This window comes from Notolepis coatsorum (assembly GCF_963971535.1).
Source record: "Notolepis coatsorum genome assembly, chromosome: 1".
Classification (NCBI taxonomy): Eukaryota; Metazoa; Chordata; class Actinopteri; order Aulopiformes; family Paralepididae; genus Notolepis; species Notolepis coatsorum.
In genome coordinates, this window is record NC_140165.1 from 158,862,368 (window position 1) to 158,884,136 (window position 21,769).

The 21,769-nt window shown below is 47.2% G+C and overlaps 1 protein-coding gene across 3 annotated transcripts in view; it reads left to right on the top strand.

The window, feature by feature from the left end:
* gak (cyclin G associated kinase) overlaps positions 1–21,769 on the top strand; it is a 180,278-nt gene that overhangs the window by 150,774 nt on the left and 7,735 nt on the right. For all 3 annotated transcript variants that reach the window (XM_084329893.1, XM_084329894.1, XM_084329895.1), the window contains 5 exons: positions 2,402–2,560; positions 2,823–2,957; positions 3,195–3,281; positions 18,041–18,310; positions 20,782–20,930. In XM_084329893.1, coding sequence (XP_084186019.1) covers positions 2,402–2,560; positions 2,823–2,957; positions 3,195–3,281; positions 18,041–18,310; positions 20,782–20,930 — 800 coding nt within the window. The remainder of the gene's footprint in view (positions 1–2,401; positions 2,561–2,822; positions 2,958–3,194; positions 3,282–18,040; positions 18,311–20,781; positions 20,931–21,769) is intronic.

Below are 21,769 nucleotides of genomic sequence, written 5' to 3' on the forward strand. Positions count from 1 at the left end.
GTGCTCGTCGGTCGTTCTGGTTGGCATTTCCAAACCATGCGGTAGTGCATCCCGTCAGTATGCTCTCCGTGGTGCCTCTGTAGAAGACCCTCAGGATGTGTTGCCCCATGTCAAACCTTTTCAGTCTCCTCATCTCCTGCGGTGGTAGAGGCGTTGCTGGGCCTTTTTCACCACATGGCCGGTGTGCACTCCCCAGTCCAGCTTTTCGTTGATGTAGACTCCAAGGAACTTGAAGCTGTGTCGACCCTCTCCATTGTGGCCCTGTTGATGTGGATGGGGTCATGCTCCTCTCCTCCCTGCCTGTAGTCGATGATCAGCTCCTTGGTCTTGTCAACGTTGAGAGTGAGGTTGCTTCCCTGGCACCACTTTGCCAGGTTCAGTCCTATCACCGCCATGTTGTTGGTGAACTTGATCACCAAGTTGGAGTTGTGAGTTGCTACACAGTCGTGGGTGTGCACGGAGTAGAGGAGGGGCCTCAGAACGCTGCCCTGGGGGGCTCCTGTGTTGAGGATCAGGGGGTCAGAGATGTTGGAGACCATCCTCACACCTGTCGCCGATCCTCTGAGTTTGGTGTCCACTATGGTGCTCTGATGCCACTGTAGTATTTCCTTCTCGATGGGCAGGGCCTGCTTCAGCTTCTGCCTATAGGTGGGCAGCAGCAAGACTGAGGAGTGGTCTGATTTGCTGAACAGTGGGTGGAAGAGGGCCTTGTATCCATTCCGGAAACAGCTGTATGCGTAAAATGGCCGACCCGCTGTTCATCGATGTGTTGATAGTATTTCGGCAAAACCTTCTTCAGTGAGGGTTGAAATCACCTGCTCCTATGAGGGCAGGGTCCAGGTGTTTCATCTCTGTGTTGGTGATGGTCTCGTGCAGATTGGCTGACGGTGGAATGTAAACCACGTAGATGATCACCGCTGGGATTTCTCTCGCTAGCCACACTGGTCGCCACACGGTGGGTGTATATTCCAGGTCTGACGAGCATGACGACGAGTCGTGAGGATGTATATTCTCCGGTCTGACGAGCATGACGACGAGTCGTGAGGATGTATATTATCCGGTCTGACGAGCATGACGACGAGTCGTGAGGATGTATATTCCAGGTCTGACGAGCATGACGACGAGTCGTGAGGATGTATATTCCAGGTCTGACGAGCATGACGACGAGTCGTGAGGATGTATATTCTCCGGTCTGACGACGAGTCGTGAGGATGTATATTCCAGGTGTGACGAGCATGACGACGAGTCGTGAGGATGTATATTCTCCGGTCTGACGAGCATGACGACGAGTCGTGAGGATGTATATTCCAGGTCTGACGAGCATGACGACGAGTCGTGAGGATGTATATTCTCCGGTCTACACCAGCTGTTGTTTTACCAGACAACACACACTTCCTCCTTTGCCTTTTTCTGAAAGGTCTTTTGAATTGAATTGAAAACCTTTATTTATCCCTGAGGGGAGATTCAGATGTCCATCACAGAATAACATCAATTTAAAACGGTTAATAGAAATGGTTCATACATAACATACACTTATTTAGTATGTGTTAAAAACAAATATGGACAAATACATAGGGCTAAAAAGAAGAGCTAAAATAGGGCTAGAATAGAGAATGAAAAAGAAACGAGTCCAATCGTGATGTTAATTAATTAATTGGTTACAGTCCACAACCCAGCTCCTCCAGTCCACGGCAGTTAGCCCGTCCTGGCCCTGCCTGGTTGTGGAGCCTGATTGCCACCGGCACAAAGGACTGGCCGAATCGCTTTGTGGTATGTCGGGGGGGGGATAAGTCTGTGGCTAAACGTGGACCGCATTGCGGTCGGCTCATCATGGAGGGGGTGGCAGGGGTTCTCAAGGATAGCATACAGCTTCCTCCTCGTCCTCCCCTCTGCCACCACCTCCAGACTGTCCAGGTCCGCTCCCACACTTGCTTTTTTGACCAGTTTATTTATTTTGTCTGTCCTTGTGGACGATGGACTAGCCAGTAGGGACGATAGCGTTGTCTGGAGTAGTTGCTTCTCTCAGCCAGGTCTCCATGAGGCAGATGATGTTACAATCCTTAGTTCCTGTTGGAAAGCAATCATTGCTCTCAGGTCATCCAGCTTGTTTTCTACGGACTGTACGTTGGCCAGTAGGATACTGGCAAGTGGCGGTCTTGTGGTTCACCGTCTTGACCTCACCAGAGCTCCTGCTCAGCACCCCCTCCGTTGTCTTGGCCTCCATTGTTTGTTGTTGTTCGACGCCGTCTTCGTGGCCATGAACTTGGACTCTTCATAATAGAAGATCGGGTTTCAGGTCAGTGATCATTGAGTCTCTAATACTCAGCAGTGTGTCTCTGTCGTATAAAAGTATAATATACCCTAATCCTAATCCCCTCTGTTCCTCTCTCTTATCCCATAGCCATGGGAGACCTGTTTGACCCGTTTGGTATGGGCTCCGGTCCTGGTGTTGGCTCAGTGAAGCAGGCTTCTGGACCAGACCTGTTCGGGGACCTGCTGGGATCTGATGGCTCCGGTTCCAGTAATCCACCTGCATCTAACAGCAGCCTCCTTAACCTCAGTAAGGACAGACACACAGAGAGAGAGACAGACACAGATACATGGACAGATAGACAGATAGAGACACACACACACACACACACACACACACACACACACACACACACACACACACACACAGAAACACAGTGACAGACTACTAACTAGTTAGTTAGCTACTTAGTTAGTTGTGAGAGCAACATTTACTCTGACAAATACAAATTGGACTGTCTTAAACCAGTAAGGGCTTAATTGTTAAACTGAGTGGAATTCCCCTTTAACAGATAAGCTAGTGACTGATCCTCCCAAGATGACGTCATCAGCCAGCCAGCCGGACCTGCTGGGAGGTTGGAACAGCTGGGCCACAGGCAACACCGCGGGCATGGCCGGCACCACCACCACAAAGCCCAGCTACACAGGTATTGTGTGTGTGTGTGGGGGGGGGGGGGGGTGTATCTATTACAATACTATTCAGCAGCTAAACCACTATAAAATATTATATATTACAATTACAATATTACTATTGCACTTTTCTGTTACATTTGCACTCTGGTTGGATGCCAAACTTATTTTCGTTGTGCTGTATAATGACAATAAATTTGAATCAAATCTAAAAATGCTTGTGTGTCTGTATGTGTGTGTGTGTGTGTGTCTAGCTCCCGGAGTGTCATCCTTCTCCAAGACCAAGTCTCAGAGCTTCGATCCCTTCGCTGACCTCGGCAACTTATCCTCCAACCTGCCTAGTAAGGAGTCTGTTGGTTCTGACCAGGTTCTGCTTCAGCTCAAAACCCTGGTGTCTCCCTGGGACACAAACATACAGGGGTCCCAGACCGCTTCAGCTCCAAACCCTGGGCCCTATTCCCCGTACCTGGTTCAACTAAGTCGATCAAAAGTCCCATTAGCCAGATTCAATTAACCCGATGTTTGAAACCAGGCTTTCCCTGTTCCTCGAACGGTGGTTCACTCTAGTTAATTCGAACCAGACTTGATACTCAGGATAATTGCGAGCGGCCGCCTCACCTGAAAAGACAGCAGGTGTCGATCACAGAAATCCTGATTTTCTAACGGCATTGATTGATTGATTGATTGATTGATTGAAAACTTTATTAACAGATTGCAGAATGGGTACAATACAGTACGGCTCAATAGCCTCGCAGACAAGTTAAATGCATATCTATAGGCACATTTTAAGTCCATATTAGTGATGCTGGATTGCACTCTGTCTTGGTCTCAGCATATTAATTATATTGTTTTAAAAATGGGAAGAGCAATCGGTATTTCCAGGAAATGTGCTTCTTTTGTTGCCCGTTCCCATTTATGTCAGATAGTGCAAAGTTTAGTTTTATGTCATCTTGACTATTGCTCTGCGATGTGGTCATCTGCTGCCAGTGGTGACCTCAGGAAGCTCCAGGTGGTCCAGAACAGGGCAGCAAGGTTGGTACTGGGCTGCTCACTAAGATCTAATGTGAGCCGTATGCATGCCCGCCTCTCTTGGATTAACGTTGAAAATAGATTGCCTTTTAATATACTTGTGCTGTTCAAGTTGGTCATGGGCAGTAAAACTCCTGTTTTATACATAAACAGGTTGTTTTTAGTAATACTGTGCATGAGCATAGAGGTTCCAGTAGTGGGCAGCTTGAATTGTCAGGTCCTAAAACCAACGCTTTAAGGGCTTGTGTCCATAGCCGACGTTTTATGAGTTGTCAGCTCCTTTCTGTCATTAATTTCTATGCTCGAGACGCGACAGGCGCGCTCCTCTTCCCAGCACCGCGCCTCGCGTTTTATGCGCTCTCGACGGCAGCGTTTTTGGTCGGAGCGCTCCCAGCTCATAAAGTTGAAGCTAGTTCAACTTTTGGAAAAGGAGCGCGCTCATCAATGTAACTCATCGAGGAAGGGGCAGAGCCGCGGCTGGCTGCCTTGAAAAAAAGGCTTCGAGTGGACACATAGCCTAAGGAGATCTTTTATTTTTAGAGCATTAACTCTTTGGAGTAACCTGCCTCAAAACCTCTGCTGCATTTACAGTAGATTCACTTAAAAAAATTATCTTAAATTGTTTTTAACACTGTAAAGTATATATATATTTTATTTTTTACACTGTAATGTAATTTTTGCCATCTTAATTGTTAGTTTCAGCATTTTGTTTTCGCAATAATAATAGTTATATTATCGTATAGCTTACGCTCTGCACTCTAGTGGAACTATTCCTTTAACCAATCTAACACTGAAAATGTTTTCTCCATATGTACACACCCACCCGCCTGGCCACACCCACATCCGCTCCTCTACATAAGCCGGGTCGTGGCCATACTAACAGCTCCTTCCCTATTTTCACCACCGTAGAAGTGACTATACACCACTTTGAGTTTAGTGCCGAAATAGTTGTTGGAAAGGAGCTACGTTGACATTGTATCTTTGTTTTTCTCTCTCGCAATTTTACGAGAAAAACGAAGAGATAATGTTTGCACCATCGGAGGGTTTAGACCAGGGCTATTCAACTAAATTGTTCAGGGGGCCACATTGTCAGAAACCCAAGGGGCCAGGGGCCGGACTGCCACGGCGCCTCCCCGTGCTATGAATATATGTACACTTGACACAACACGCAACCACATTTTCACAACTTTTATTTAACTACATTGCAAAAGTAGTATACTTTTCAAAAAAAGTGCTTCATTTATGTGCCACATCTGCAACATCTCCTGCAGAAAGTGCTTCATTTATGACTGTGCAACAACTGCAACATCTCCTCTTCAACATTTCAATATAAAAATAAAATAAAAAACAAACAAGTGCATGATGTGCATCTGAACATTCTAACATCAACACTTGAACAAAAAAACACATTTATAGTGCAGCTATAGCTTATGAAAAAGTGCTTCATGTCTGTGCAACAACAGCAAATCACAGCATCTTATTAGCACTTATTGTCCACTCTTAACTCTCAAACATCAGGGGGGTGGGGGGCAGACAGGCCTAGCCTACATACACACATCTAATGAGAGCGATTGCACTTCTTTGACTGGGCAATGGCAGAGAAAGAGGGTTCATAGGAAGTGAGGGCTACCTGCAAACAGTGATGCAAATGCTCATTTGTCAAGGAGGCACGTTGCTTGTTTTAATGGCATTCATGTGAGAGAAACTGGATTCACAGGTGTATGTTGAGCCAAACATTGTTAGCACAGATATTGCCAGCGTTTTTATTTTGGGGAATGTCTTGACATGAATACACTTTATCCAAAATGTTGTGGTGGATTCATTCTCAAGTGCCTGCTTCAGAGCAGATGATGCTTGCATGTCAATTATTTCAAGTTGCAGGAGACCTTCATCAATGTGAAGTGATGCAAGGAACTCTTGTCCTTTTGTGGAAATAGCAGCTACATTGGCAAATGGGTTGCTCACAAAATGCATCAATTCTCTGAACATGTCAAATTCATCAAATCGACTTGCAAAGTTTTCCCTCAATTTATCAATGAAATCTGTCATTAATTGAGTGACTTTTGGCTCAATAGTGCGTGTTAACGTTGACATGAAAAGAAAAAAGTAAAAATATATATATATATATATATATATTTTTTTTTTATCATGTAATCTTTGGCGGGCCGGTCAGAATCATCCCGCGAGCCGGATCTGGCCCGCGGGCCGCCAGTTGAATAGCCCTGGTTTAGACGCTCGCAACGTCACCCTTCACTAGCGCTTCACTATCGCCGCGTCCTCCGTGGGGCGTCTCTGGCTCCGCGGTCGTGGCAGCCAGATACGCCTGGGCGGCGCCCGGTGTTGAGTTTGCCTCGCCGAGGGGCCGTTGAGCCTCCATCTCCTGTGAGATGGCCTGGTTCCGCCCCTGGTTCCCCCGCCAGTGGACAGTCGGCCGAAAGGCCGACCGCTCCTCTGGTAGCCGGGGATTTGCGTCGCAGACTCTTCGCCTCGGCTCGCTCTCGTCGTAAGGCGGCGAGCAGCAGGGGCGAACGTCCTGGCTTTAGTGTTGCGCTGGAGCCGGACGAGAGTTCTCTTGCCTCTTCTCCATTTCCGATGGAGACTGAGGATTACATGGAGGGGGCGAGAGCTCTCTTGTTCGAAGCCCCAGTAGAGACGGGGAGTGGCAGGGAGTGTTGCGTCTCCTTGGGGTCCCTTGTACTCCAGTGTTGGGTTAGAACCTCCGACCCCGAGACAAGATGCCCAGCTATCTGCCGCGTCGGACGGTGGCGCCCGAGGCAGCCTCCCGTATGTGAGGGACGCGAGTGACGTGGAGGGAGGTACGCAAGGGGCGTTGCTTGCCTTGTTCCCCGAGCTCATGGCGGCAGCCGCTAATGGCGTGGCGTTGCCGCAGCCACTGCCAGCACCTGTTCCTGATGACATGATAGGTCATCTCTGGCAACGTTGTCCTGTGAGAGAGACGGGCGTTGTCTGCCCATTCTTCCCAGCAATGGAGGCCTACGTGACACAGGGACAGGTAATCTCCCGCATTGTTGGCCTTACCCCGCCTACGTGCCAGTCACGCGGGTGGTGGGTTTGTTCCAGGGGCTAAAGGACGGGGTGCCTCGACTTGATAGCCCGATGTCAGCCATACTTTGTCCCGAAATGGTGTGGGAGCCGTTAAGAAAGCCGGTTCCCCAAGGGAAATCGGCTAGGCAGTTGGCTAATTGGAGTGACCAGGTGTACATCGCCGCGACTCAGAGCCTAGCTGCGACCTCCAACATCACGCAGCTAGCGCGCTACATGTCGGGGATGATGGCGGGCGGGTCAGTATTGGATGACCATCAACGATACCTTCACGCCCAGGCGGCTGGAGCCATCCCAGCAGGCGATAGCCGCCGAGAAGGAGCGCGCCCTGGCCACTCTCTCCCAGCGTCATCTTTGGCTGGAGCAGGCGCGGGTGCCGGAACAGAGGAGGATTCCGGCCCCCCTCTCCGATGCTGGGCTATTCGGGTCGGCCATGCTCCGTGCTCCAGCCCCATTTCCCCCGACCTGATGCCACCGGTGATGTCCGGAAGAAGCAACGCCGGCAGAGGACCGCGACCGTTGCCTCCGCCACCACCGCGGGACCCTCTGCGAAGAAGGCCAGGAGTGGAGGGAGTCCCTCGTCCGCTGCAGCCAGCCGCCCCACGCCCGGAGGTAACGGTAGGGATCGTCGTGACCAGGCTTCCCAGAACCGTTCCTCCGGGCCGGCTCCCCGTGGGGGAAAGCAGCGCTCTGCAAGCGGCAGGCGCCGCTAGTGACTCCCCTGTTTACCCCCCCCCCCCCCCCCAACATATGATTTTGTTATTAAATTTAAAAAAAAGTCCCTCCTGGTGAGGGACTGTTTTTTGTTACAGAATGTGTGTTTATTCACTATATATTGGGGATACGATGTATAACCCTCACCTAGCTGTGGGGTTCTGTGTTTGCTTAGGGAGTAGGACAGTTTTCTTGAAAATTGTGTTTCTGGTCGGCCTGTGGCTAGCACTCGGTCGAAAGACTTGTCTTCCCTCATCATGAAGAAGACGGTGTTCTTCTTGCAGTAGTAAGAGTGAACTTTACCTTTTTTATCTGAGGGGGTTGTGTGTATTCTGTTACGTTTGGGAAACATGGCATCGAGTCCACAACTAGGTTAGAGTGTTAGCCTGCAGAAGTAATCACATATGTAGCTTGTACCGAGGTCTTTGACCCTCTCTTTAAATGTCTGTTGTTTTCTCTTTACTTGGTGAAGTATGAAAACACGGGTGACGTGTTCACACATGAGCCTAAAGCCTTGTATAAAAAACAGTTTTTTCACAAACGAGTTTATCGTCTGTGGCTGGCGTACAATGGTTGAGCTTATCCTAGAGGATATACGCTTTTTCATGTAGCATGCTAGATAAGGTATCATGTGCTGCTTGTTATTTTCATCGTATCCGGGGTATGGGGTCATGAGGGGATGAACTGATAAACCCCTCCCCCCTTTTTACTGATTGGCCAGGTGGTTGGACCTCCTGTTCTTCTGTCTTCCTGTCACGCTGTCGAGTCAGTGCGTCAAAGGGGGGGGGGGGTAGTTCCCTGGTCCCACGCCATATTTGACAGGTGGGTCACAGAATTTCCCCGGCCATAGAATACGTCACGCGTTTCAATTGGTCATGAGACTTCCGTGAGTTTTTTTTCAGGCTCCATATTGTGGACCACTGTCATTGTCAAGATTGAGTTATGCGGTGCATTGGAAACTTGTTTTCTGCTCTGCTCTCTATTGCATATGTGTTGAGCTTTTGGTCACGTGGCTCAATGTTTACATATATCTTTTCAATTATTACTCACGTGGGTGGTCTCTCTGGGGGTTCCCTGTCTCCTCTCTTTTATACAGAGAAGTGTTGACAGGGTTTTTTCCCTCGGACGCGTCCTATACAAGATACAAGAGTTTTATTTGTCACGGCATACAGGTATACAGTGAAATGCGGGGGTTCTCGCCCGCAACGATGTGCATAATACAAGTAATAATAATAAGAGTCCAACCAATAGAGCGACATGCAATATGGGACCCATATCTGTGTCTTTTGGCCAGCTTCCTACCGCTCGTCCCAGGCGGCGTGGAGGGAACGTTATCTGGTTTCTTGTTAGAATTACCATTGATGTTTTGGGTCTCAACGTGTACATGGCGCTGGCCCTGGGTGCTTTCAGTGTGGAACCACGCATGGGCTGGCGCACTTTGGTTGCTCATTTATAAAAACGCCGTTTTTTGTACGAGCAACTGAGATGGAGATTTTATCTCTTCCGAGCGCCAGTGTACTAGGTTAGTCTCGACGAACTCACGCTCATCTCTGGGGGGAGATGACGGATAGATCAAAGCATTGGCGGAGGGGTCTCACGCCCATGGGGTGGGCCACCGGGTACGGTGCGTTCGTGTTCTGACCGTCTTGGTGGCGCCCTCTGTGATGTTTTAGATCGACACGCGTACCTACCCCCCTCTTAGGATTGGGGATGGCGGCGTGACTAGGACACGGGACTGGTTCTGGTCGCGCCGGACCAGGTCAGTTAACCCATTGTCCAGGCCTGTACATTGCGACATATATGTCGCACGTGCGACACTGACGTCAGTCTGTGCGATGAATGAATTGACTTCAGTAGCACTGGTGCGATGGCCCGTGGAGCAAGCAAAAAAAAATAAAGTGTGACGGTAAATTGAATGGACCACAGCGCCACGCTATCCACTTGGTACTTGTAGTCTCGTGCGATTAAAAACAATGTCCCGTCTCGCGTAGAGTCCATAATCAAACACCAAATCCCATAATCCCTAGCGAACAATATCCCCGCGACTAAGTTGCGAGCTCAATGTACACTGACTGGGTGACTTCGACAAGATGAAGCGCTTTTTTAAGGTATTAAATCAAACAAAAGAAGTACAAGATCAAAACCCCAAACGAGCCCGAGAGGGACCACCGTTAATAGAAACGAGACAAAAGGAGAAGATTAACAAGATGTACAGATATAACGCAGAGTGGGAAAATGATTTTCCGTGGATATTTTTTAATGAGGAAGCACAGCTATTATTATTCTGTCACTGGTGCCGGGAGACTCCGGAAAAGATCCGATCAGAGAATCCCTTGACTCGCGGGTAACAATATCCTAAAAAGGGATAACATTAATAAACACAATACGTCCCATCGACACATTCTTGCCCGGGATGCCTTCAACGCTAAACAAACTCCTGAGCGCGGGCCGGCACCCTCTTGCACTCGCTGAGTAAACAGACGACCAGAGCGGATGATGCTGATCTCCGTGAGGTAAAGTTTAAGATGAATGTGGCATATTGCATCGCCAAGGAAGAAATGCTGTTCACTAAATTTAAGCCGCTAATTTTACTCTGTAAAAAGAACTCCATCGTATGGCTACTTAAATTCCCCTCCGGGATCAATAAAGTATTAATTATCTATCAATCAATCTATCTATCTATCTAATAACGAGACAATATGCAAATAAGGTAATAATAATAATAATTCATTTTATTTATAAAGCCCTTTTCATTCATGCAGAGTTCCTTGTACTTAGTTCTGATTAATGCAATAGTGTGTGTGTGTGTGTGTGTGTGTGTGTGTGTGTGTGTGTGTGTGTGTGTGTGTGTGTGTGTGTGGATCTGAAAAAGTGGCCAGCAGACATGATGCTGGAACTGTGACACGTGTGCAGTGCACACACACACGCACGCACACACACACGAATAATTATAATAATAATAATAATAATAATAATAATAATAATAATAATAATAATAATAATAATAATACATTTATTTATTTGGTTCCACAAATATGTACAGGTGTTTGTATGCATTATATCTATTTGTTATGTTGGTTCTAGGTGTTTCTAGGTTGGTTTCTAGCTTTCCCTGTAATCTGAGTCCACACCAGCGCTGCCTGGTCTCGGACTGCTTCATATCGGTTATATGGTTATGTCCTTGTTCTTTTTGTTTTACATTATGGGCAAATAAAGAAAGAATTTGTCTAAAAGCATTTCTTGTTAAAGTTTGGATTTTGTGTGCCCTGTATGCAAGATTCATGTCCCTTGCCAGTCACATACCTATTTAAGTAATGAGCTGCACTACTTGTGGTTGTTTTTAGAGATTTTAGAGACGTTTTATACTCGTGCTACAAGATTTTGGCCTGTGCTACAAAACTATCAACCTCTGTAGCACCAGTGCTATGTGCAAAAAAAGTTAACGTACAGCCCTGGCTGGGGCGCAGATCTGTTGTTCTGGTACCCTGAAGGACTTTGTGCTTTTTCGGGGGGAAAATGCAGGGTTGGCCCGGGCGTCGCGGGGATTGATGTTATGGAGGTGTGTGTCGTGGGTATGTCACTACGAGTTATCCTTCGCAGTTGCTTGGTCCATATTGTGTTGTACCTTGTGCTGTGCTAAGGGGCCTGGTCCTTCTCCATTCATTTTCGCCCCTCCCTTCCCCTGCTCGGCAGGGCTGGGAGGGGGCTGTCGAGGAGGTTTCTATTGAACCCCTTTGGCATCCCTGTGTACGTCCCGGTCCGCCGGGCCCAGGTCCGGACTCGTTCTCGTCGACCTGTTGGCCTGGGTTAACCCCTTCTTGAAAACTGAAACACTTGTACTGCCTGTATAGCCGGTGTATATGCGCAGTTGTGTTTCGGAGTTTTTTTCTTGGCGGGGTTAAGGGAACAACCGCCTCCTGTTAAACTAAACATAGGGGTGTGGTTGATTCCCTGGTGTGTTGGTAGCAGAGTCGACTCTCGGGTTTAGGCCGGGCTTGACCCCGTCTGCCTGCGAGTGCCCCCCCGCAATTTTCATGACGTCTGCCAATCGTGTCAGCCTTCTCTTGGACCTCGACCTCTCTAAGGGTTTGGGTTTTGTGGAGGCTGCGACATGGTGCACAGCATACCGAACACCCCTTCCGCCGGGGTGCTGTTTTCACAGTAGACCCCTTAGGCGCCTGTCTAGTCCGCAGTGCTCTGGGCACAGGTCAAGTTATGCTCTTGGCCTGTTGCCAGGATTGAGGGATCAACCTCTTGGGGGTTGTCTCCCCGGTGCGCCGACTGGCCCCACAGTGTTGTGGGGGTGTAGCCTCTGTGGAGTGCTTCAGGGCGGCGTGCTGTAGGGGGGAAGAGCCTGCTCTTGGATTGGGCCCTGTCCGATACACTGGCGATGTGGGGGGTGGTGTCACTAGTGACCGTCTGGTGGGGTCTCGATGCTACGGCATCGTTGGCCTCACCAAGCCCCCTTTTCGGGGGGTTCTGGCCCTCAGGCTGTTCCTGGGGCTGGGTCCTCCAACGCGCTCCGCTGCTATGGCCTTGGCACGGGATTGGGTTCTTGACCTTTGACCCTGTGATGTTAGGGGCTGTAACAGAGTTTTTTCTTCCCGTTCGTTCCCTAGTGGCATGTGGGATGCGCGCCTGAGTGGTCGCGGGTCTTTCTGTGTGAAGGTAAGTCCCACGATCTGCTCACCCTGTGCGTTGAGGTGCTAAACCCTCTTTGCACAGTCTGATCCGATTCCCTCCCGTCCCCCTCTAGGGGGGTCCGGGGGCTCGGGTCCTCCCAGGTTCTGATGGTTGTGGGGGGCCTCAGCGGGTACATTTGTCGAGCTTCCGCTCTGCTCAGCTCCTGTGTTCCACTAGAGTGCAGAGCGTAAGCTATACGATAATATAACATACGGTTATCCTATAACCATAGTTATATGAGTATAGCGAGCGCTCTGCACTGACTCACTGAGGACCCCGTGGTCTTCGCCTTTGGTGGTGAAAGACTTGGGAAGGAGCTGTTAGTATGGCCACGACCCCGCTTATGTAGAGGAGCGGATGTGGGTGTGGCCAGGCGGATGGGTGTGTACATGTGGAGAAAAATTATTCAGTGTTAGATTGGATAAAGGGATAGTTCCACTAGAGTGCAGAGCGCTCGCTATACTCATATAACTATGGTTTTTGTATTTTTTTGTGTGGACCCCAGGAAGACTAGCTGGCACCTATGGCACCAGCTAATGGGGATCCTTAATAAAATAAAATCAAAATCATTACCCCAATCAATCAGATTATATTTCTTTAAATGTGCCTGCTGGCAGTAGGCTTAATGGAATGAATAATCGAATGAGATCTTGCTAGCAAAAATAATTAGTTCAACTCTTTCAGAATAAGTAGATAAAAACAAGCCCAAATAGTATCTAATTGATACGAATTAATAGATAGTTATGAGGATATCTGTACTGGTCATCACTGTAAATGAGGGAAACCTCAGTGCTTTCACGAGTATAAATAAAGGTTTGAAATGAAATGAAGTATGCGCTTAGGTATCATGTACTATATAAATACATGGTTCCCAACGTTTTCAAGGCGCGACCCCCGAAATAACGTGTCAGAGAGGCTTGGAGGCTATACAGTTTCACTATTAATCAGGTTTTAATCTGTTTCGGACATCATCCATACATGCATTGAATTGATTAACCTTTGGTTTATACCAGTGACACCAGTCATGTTCATCACCCTCTTGTTCATCATCAGATAACAGTGCTTGAACAGCTAAATGCATTTTCTCAAATTCATTCATCAAAACGTCAAAGGCTTGCAATTGCTCATTCATTTTCTCAAGTCACGTCCACGTCATCAAATCCGTCAAAACAGCTCATCTCCTCAGACATTATTAATCCCAGTTACAATATCACAATAACGTGAGTGACAGTGATACAATTCAACAATCCACAGATTCAGATTTGTCGTAATTCACATCCACAATCCACGCATAAAGACGCTTCAATTTAGCAAATACATCCACAGCGGAGAATATGAAACGAATCGGAGCCAAACGCCCAATTAGCCAACTGCCTAGCCGATTTCCCTTGGGGAACCGGCTTTCTTTTTTTTTTTTTTTTTACTTTGACCAGTCACCTGGTTCTTTTAGCGTTTATCGCTTTTTTCTTCGCATTCATACTTGGTCAAGTTCGACCGACAGAGCAGGCTGAAAGGGTTCAGATGGGGGGGAAAGACACTCTGGGAAAGGCACGGCTGCCGTCCGGGATTCGAACGCGCTCAGCCCCAGATCCGCGCGAGCGCGGTTGTCCACGGCGCTGAAATAGCACTCGCGGTACGTGGTGAGCTACTGGAGCTCCCCTGGAACCGGCTTTCTTAACGGCTCCCACACCATTTCGGACAAAGTTTCATTCATAAAAAATATGCCCGCGGGATTCACATTTGCAATGCTCCGTTATTAAAATAACCACATAGTGTGTGTCGCGACTCGCGAGCGCCGTATATGACGTGCATTATTTAGGCCAAAGTAAATCCATAGGCTGAATATGATTTATTATCAGCATTTTAGGTCTATTATTTTACATTTCAAAAGTCCCCTCTAGAAAAACGAAGCACAAAAACATAATTCAAGGGGTGCTCCAGTAGCACACCATGTTACCGCGCTGCGTTGCGGGACTCCGTGCTGCGTCACGGATCTGGTTGACTCCGAGTTCGATTCCCGGGCTCGCCGTCATTTGCCGAATGTCTCCCCCTGCTCTCTCTCCCGTTTCACCCTACAACTGTCGGTCATGCTTGACCAGAAAAGCGATAAACGCTAAAAAATAAAGTTTAAAAAAAAAAACATAATTCAGAATAGGCTTGGGCGGTATCCTTTTTTTCACACCGTCAAACCCTTTATGACATAATACCCCGGTGCACGGTATTTGACGTATGACTTTCATTTTCATCAGCGGGGGGGGGGGGGGGGGGGGAGGGGCGGCAACCCAACACAACCCAACACAACCCAACACAACCCAACCCGTGTTACCAAGTAAACAAATCATCGTCAGCTCTCAGAATGGTAGTCCCGCACCGGTAGAAGCCCGCACCGTTTTAGCGTTAGCATCTAGCCATGGCAGACTATTTTTGGTCATATTCTCCCGAAATGCTCCCGTTGTTTGGCTACTTCTATGTGCAGTGAAAACTACTCTAATGCTTTATAACCTAGTCATTGATTTAGTTCAGGGTAATCTAAGATTAGCCGCAGAGCTAACGCTAGTTAACGTGAGCTAACGCTAGTTATTCAAGCTCAGTAGCTCACAGAGAGAGATAAACAGCTGACAGCGGATAGTACAGGACAGTACAAATACAATAAAAGGCGGGTGGGGGAGGGCGGCTACGTGGCGTAGTGGGCAAGGCGCTCGCCACGAAATCTGGAGACTCTGGGCTCGCCTGTTCGAGCCCAGCGCTCTACATTTGCTTTCAGTTTACCTGGTTCGTCCGTACTAATACACATTGGCCGTATTAGGGGGTGGGAAACTGATGGGTGGGGATCGGGCGTTGTGGACAGCGACTCCTACAGGTCGGTTGGTGCGCCTGCGCAGTGGAATCAGGAAGTGTCGGGGGCAGCGTGAGCCTCCCACGCGTTACTCCTCGCCACTGAGAGATCGAGCTGCGCAGGTGAAAAGATGCGACTGCTGTTACCTCAAGTACCGGAGGGGACTTGTGCTATGTATGACTTAGTCCACATTGCAGCCGGCTTGTGGGAGGCAAGAAACAGCGTTCGTGACAGGGGAGGGTTGAATTGGATGATACGAAAATTGGGATGGGAGAAAATATATAAAATGGGAGAAAAAGTGGATAAAAAAAAAAAAAAAAGGCGGGTGGGAGCTGTTGTGTAAACCTTGTACTCTTTAGTTCACATATAATAAGAGACGGATTATTTGCTTGCTCCAGCAGTTGCTCCACAACAACACACACCAACTCTCGTCACAACGCTTTACGGTATTTTCACAGCACTGTTGCAACATTACCGTAAAACGTGAACACCGTTGTGACCCACTCGCTCCACTAGAGCGGTCTCGCCCTCTGCTGGCGCGTGTGTGCACTACACTCAAAACTCTGTTTCACTGTTATAGAAACTGAAGCGCATCTGTGATTTTGACGTGACGGACGGTATTGATTTTCAATACCGTCGGGATTTCTAAATACCCTGGTATACCGTCATACCGCCCAAGCCTAATTCAGAATCGTATAATGGGATCTGAGGAAGGGCGCTGGCATTTTTTGCGAGGGTGTGGCCAGTTTATCCAGCTAACTGAACTAAACCCTGCGCTGGAGCAGGTTCAAACTTCTTGATCTGTTGCTATAGTGATTTAGACAAACGTGCTTCGGGGAACCGAAAAGTCAGACTTGTGTCAAGTTATCCTGAAAATTATCCTGTGGGACGATACATCGATCCAGATCGATATATCGATCTATTATCAATTATCAAATAGGATCGATGCAACGTAAAAAGATCTATTCATATTGCGATACTCTTATTTTGAAAATCCCCTTGTGAGCATATCCGCCCGGCTGCAACAACAGTAGCTCAGCATGTGTAGACGTTAGACAGCATTGCTTCAGAGTCCGCCTATTTTGCCCGAAATAAGTGCCTGTTGTTTTTTTCCCCACAAGGGGTCAAATGCATCTAACATGCTTTCCATCCTCGCCATTCCTTTATGCCCACGTCGCGTTAAATACCGAAATGAGCGTTGCGTTAGCGTGAGCTAACTAAGCTAAGCTGATAGAGCGATAGAACAGCAGAGGTCCACTAGGGACTGGGAAGGAGGGGGAGTTACTGCATTCTCGAGATAGCCCCACTAACAGGATCTGGCCGGTACTGCACCTTCTGACTCCCAATATGCCTTTTCCAGCCAAAATACAGCACTGTGATAGGATATTAATATCGAGAAAAAAAAAAAAAACTAACCAAAAACAGTGAACAGGAGGTCTATTTTCATTTTCATTTAAATGTCTGAAAGAGATCAAAAATAAAAATGTCATGATATTTCCATTGCCTTTTTTTTTGTTGATTTAAATGTTACTGATTGTGTTAAATGGGCATATAATATCGCCTCATATCGATCGCAGGCACCTGAATCGAATCGTATCGTATCGTGGCAGACTTTGTGATATCGGAAAATATCGTATCGTTGTCCAAAGAATCGATATCGTATCGTATCGTGATGAAACTGGTGATTCCCACCCCTACTAACTCAGTTAGCCAGGTACGGGGAACAGGGCCCTGGTGTCTCCCTGGGACACAAACATACAGAAATACATCATGAATTACCACAACTACTACTGATAAACAACATACCATGTACCAACACGAACCCTAATCATTATGGCTTAGACTGATCCTCCAACCTGCCAGATCCATATATTGGTGGGCCGATATTGGCTTATCACCGATACGCGCAATCGCTTTTTACATGGCATTATCCAACCGGACTCCCGGAGAAGCATGCAGCCGCAGAGCCGCAGAGCCAGCGGCACTCTCTGGGCCGCGCGCTGACGGCCGCGCTGTGAGGCAATAGTATCCAGCTGCAGGACGAGAGCAGCCAAAAAAAACTGTGCATGCGCGCGCGTGGAGCGTTTGACCTACTGTCAATTTACCACTGGGTTACAGCGATACCTTCTCTGTACCGCTGTGTTGTGTTTTGGGGGAGACGTCCCGGCTGCAAAGTAAGCAGTACAGTAATAGCCAGTTCCCCTCCAACAATACTTCTTATAGTCATTTTCAAGTATTTTAATTCTACTTGTTGAAATCTGCAGGAACCCTGCTTTAAGCTAGTGTGAACACTGGTATCATAATGGAACCAGAGATGTTGAGGACTCCATAGATAACCGCCATGTCATGCTAGCTCACTGGTAAAGTGGATAAATATTTGCTCCAGTCGAGCAAACTTTTTCTATTATTTCCTTTTTCATGGACATCAAAGGGGTTTGATATTTGAAGATACCGGTGCTCATTGGAACCTCACACATCAACAGTTGTGATTGGAGGATCAAGCAAAGGGGGCTTTATGTCAATTTATGCCAGTGTCATGCGGATTCAGGCTGTTGTCTTTTTGCATGCAGTATAAATAAGATATTTTCACCTCTTTCATAAATAATATATACAGTATGTAAATGTATACAATAATATAGTTTGTTCAACTGTAAAATGTCCCACCCCCAGTACATGTCCTTGTCACAACTCTTTGATAACCAAATTTGAGAGATCCTTGCAAAAATGTGTAGATAGACCCCCCCCCTAAATCTCTTCCCTCCATCTCCTCTACAGCTTCATCCAGCACCAGTTTTTCTGGTCCAGGTTTCAGCTCCAAGGCCCCTCCCTCTTCCTCCTCCTCCTCCTCCTCCTCTAAGGCACAGGCCCAGTCCCAGGCCTGGCAGCCTGGAAAACCCAGCTTGGCCCCGACCAAACCCTGGATGTCCGGATCTGGACCTAAGCCCTCCTCCACCCCCGCCCAGCCTCCCAAACCTAACTACAACCTCAACTTTCCTAGCGTCATTGGGGAACGGACCGAAAGGGGGGTGCGTGGGCCTGGCTTCGGTAAGGGAGCTGCTGTAACTGTTCTCTTGGTAGAATTGAGTATTTCACAGACATCTAACGCAGCAAAATGTGGAGGAGTACAGTAGCTATGGAAACATATCGACGACATTCACCTTTTCTACTCTTCACTAGAAGAGTTTTTCGGAAACCGAGGAAATAAAACTATTGTAACATTTTCTGAAATGTCCTGGAAAGTTGGAGTAGGAGAGACACAGGAGAGAAGGTTCTTTATGGAGACAGTAGGAAGGCTGAGAGGAAGACAGAGTAGGGGAGACACAGGAGAGAAGGTTCTTTATTGAGACAGTAGGAAGGCTGAGAGGGAGAGAGAGTAGGGAGCACACAGGAGAGAAGGTTCTTTATTGAGACAGTAGGAAGGCTGAGAGGGAGAGAGAGTAAGGAGCACACAGGAGAGAAGGTTCTTTATTGAGACAGTAGGAAGGCTGAGAGGGAGAGAGAGTAGGGAGCACACAGGAGAGAAGGTTCTTTATTGAGACAGTAGGAAGGCTGAGAGGGAGAGAGAGTAGGGGAGACACAGGAGAGAAGGTTCTTTATTGAGACAGTAGGAAGGCTGAGAGGGAGAGAGAGTAGGGAGCACACAGGAGAGAAGGTTCTTTATTGAGACAGTAGGAAGGCTGAGAGGGAGAGAGAGTAAGGAGCACACAGGAGAGAAGGTTCTTTATTGAGACAGTAGGAAGGCTGAGAGGGAGAGAGAGTAGGGAGCACACAGGAGAGAAGGTTCTTTATTAAATTTAAATTAACAGTGTGGTGAAGAAGGCACGACAACGCCTCTACTTCCTCAGGCGCCTAAGGAAGTTCCAAGTCAGCCAGAAGATCCTTAAGAACTTCTACTCATGTACAATAGAGAGCATCTTGACCGGCAACATCACCTCCTGGTTTGGGAATAGCACTGCAAAAGACCAAAGCAGACTACAAAGAGTGACACGTTCAGCCGAACGCACAATTGGAGGGGGGCTCCCCACTCTCCAGAACATTTACAACAAGCGTTGCAAGGGGAAGGCTAAGAGAATTATTAAGGACTCGAGCCACCCGAACAACTGCCTCTTTGAACTGCTGCCGTCAGGCAAGCGACACAGGAGTCTCAAGGCGAGCACAGAAAGACTCAGAAGTAGCTTCTATCCCCAGGCCATCAGGCTGCTAAACGAACAATGAATGAACACTACACAACAACAACCACCAAACACACATAGCACACACATCCACACGCACACACTCACTTTAAACAAACACACTGTAGCACCCACTACACACACTTTATAGCACACACCCACTTTAAACAAACACACTGTAGCACCCACTCCCCACACTTTATATTTATGGATGAAGGATTGCACTACAACTCGTACACCTTACTGTAAATTGTACCTAAAATTGTACCTCATCCCATTTCTGCTTTGCACTAGATAGTACTGTACATTAGTACACTGCATAGTATTGTGTATTGTATATTATATGGTAACTCAGAACATTGTACATATGTCTATACCGAACAACTGTGACCTCATTCTTCTTCTAAATTCATGCTATATTATGTTATTATGTTATTTGATACTATCTTGTCTAGCACAGTCTCTGGAGCGTAACAGTAAGAAGCATTTTGTATGAAAGTATTCTGTACTTCTGTATGACAACTATTAAAGAACTTGAACAACTTGAGGCAGTAGGAAGGCTGAGAGGGAGACAGAGTAGGGAGCACACAGGAGAGAAGGTTCTTTATTGAGACAGTAGGAAGGCTGAGAGGGAGAGAGAGTAGGGAGCACACAGGAGAGAAGGTTCTTTATTGAGACAGTAGGAAGGCTGAGAGGGGGAGAGAGTAGGGAGCACACAGGAGAGAAGGTTCTTTATTGAGACAGTAGGAAGGCTGAGAGGGGGAGAGAGTAGGGAGCACACAGGAGAGAAGGTTCTTTATTGAGACAGTAGGAAGGCTGAGAGGGGGAGAGAGTAGGGAGCACACAGGAGAGAAGGTTCTTTATTGAGACAGTAGGAAGGCTGAGAGGGGGAGAGAGTAGGGAGCACACAGGAGAGAAGGTTCTTTATTGAGACAGTAGGAAGGCTGAGAGGGAGAGAGAGTAGGGGAGACACAGGAGAGAAGGTTCTTTATTGAGACAGTAGGAAGGCTGAGAGGGGGACAGTAGGAGAGACACAGGAGAGAAGGTTCTTTATTGAGACAGTAGGAAGGCTGAGAGGGGGGACAGTAGGAGAGACACAGGAGAGAAGGTTCTTTATTGAGACAGTAGGAAGGCTGAGAGGGGGGACAGTAGGAGAGACACAGGAGAGGAGGTTCTGGTGAGATATGATCCCAGGCCAGCAGGGTTCCAGAGAGGTCCTAACCACCACTCTGATCACCAAACCTACATTATAAACACTTGTGTTATTTATACTTGTTTAAACTTAGTTATTATACTTGTTGTGTTATTTATTTAATATTTCCATTGTGTTGTGTATAAACACAGGTCCTAAACCCAAGGTGAAAGAGGACGACTTTGGGGACCTGCTGTCCACACAGGGGTTCAACTCCAAGTCTGACCGGAGGGGACCCAAGACCATTGCTGAGATGAGGCGACAGGAGATCTCCAAAGACATGGACCCTCTCAAACTACAGGTAACACACACACACACAAGCCCTCTTAAACCACAGGAAACACACACACGCATGTACCCTCCTAAACTACAGGTGCATACACACACACACACACACACAAATCCCCTCAAACTACAGGTACATGCATACAAACAAACAAACACACACATACACAAATACAGCCATACACTCTCTCACTCACACACACACACACACACACACACACACACACACACACACACACACACACACACACACACACACATCTACTGTGTGTACCTACCTAATTAATTAATCTAGGTGTACCTACCTAATTAATTAATCTACCTTGTGTATTTACTTAATTAATTTAATTCATTAATTACTTAATTCATTAATAATTAACAGATTAATTCATCTACATTGTGTACCTACCTAATTAATTTGTCTACCTTGTGTGCCTACCTAATTAATTTGTCTACCTTGTGTGCCCACGTGACCTAATTAATTTGTCTACATTGTGTGCCTACCTAATTCATTTGTCTACCTTCTGTGCCTATCTAATACATTTGTCTACCTTGTCTGCCTACCTAATTAATTTGTCTACCTTGTCTGCCTACCTAATTAATTAATCTACCTTGTGTGCCAACCTAATTAATGTGTCTACCTTGTGTGCCAACCTAATTAATGTATCTACCTTGTGTGCCTATCTAATTAATTAATCTACCTTGTCTGCCTACCTAATTAATTAATCAACCTTGTCTGCCTACCTAATTAATTAATCTACCTTGTGTGCCCACCTAAGTAATTAATCTACCTTGTCTGCATACCTAATTAATTAGTCTACCTTGTCTGCCTACCTAAGTAATTAATCTACCTTG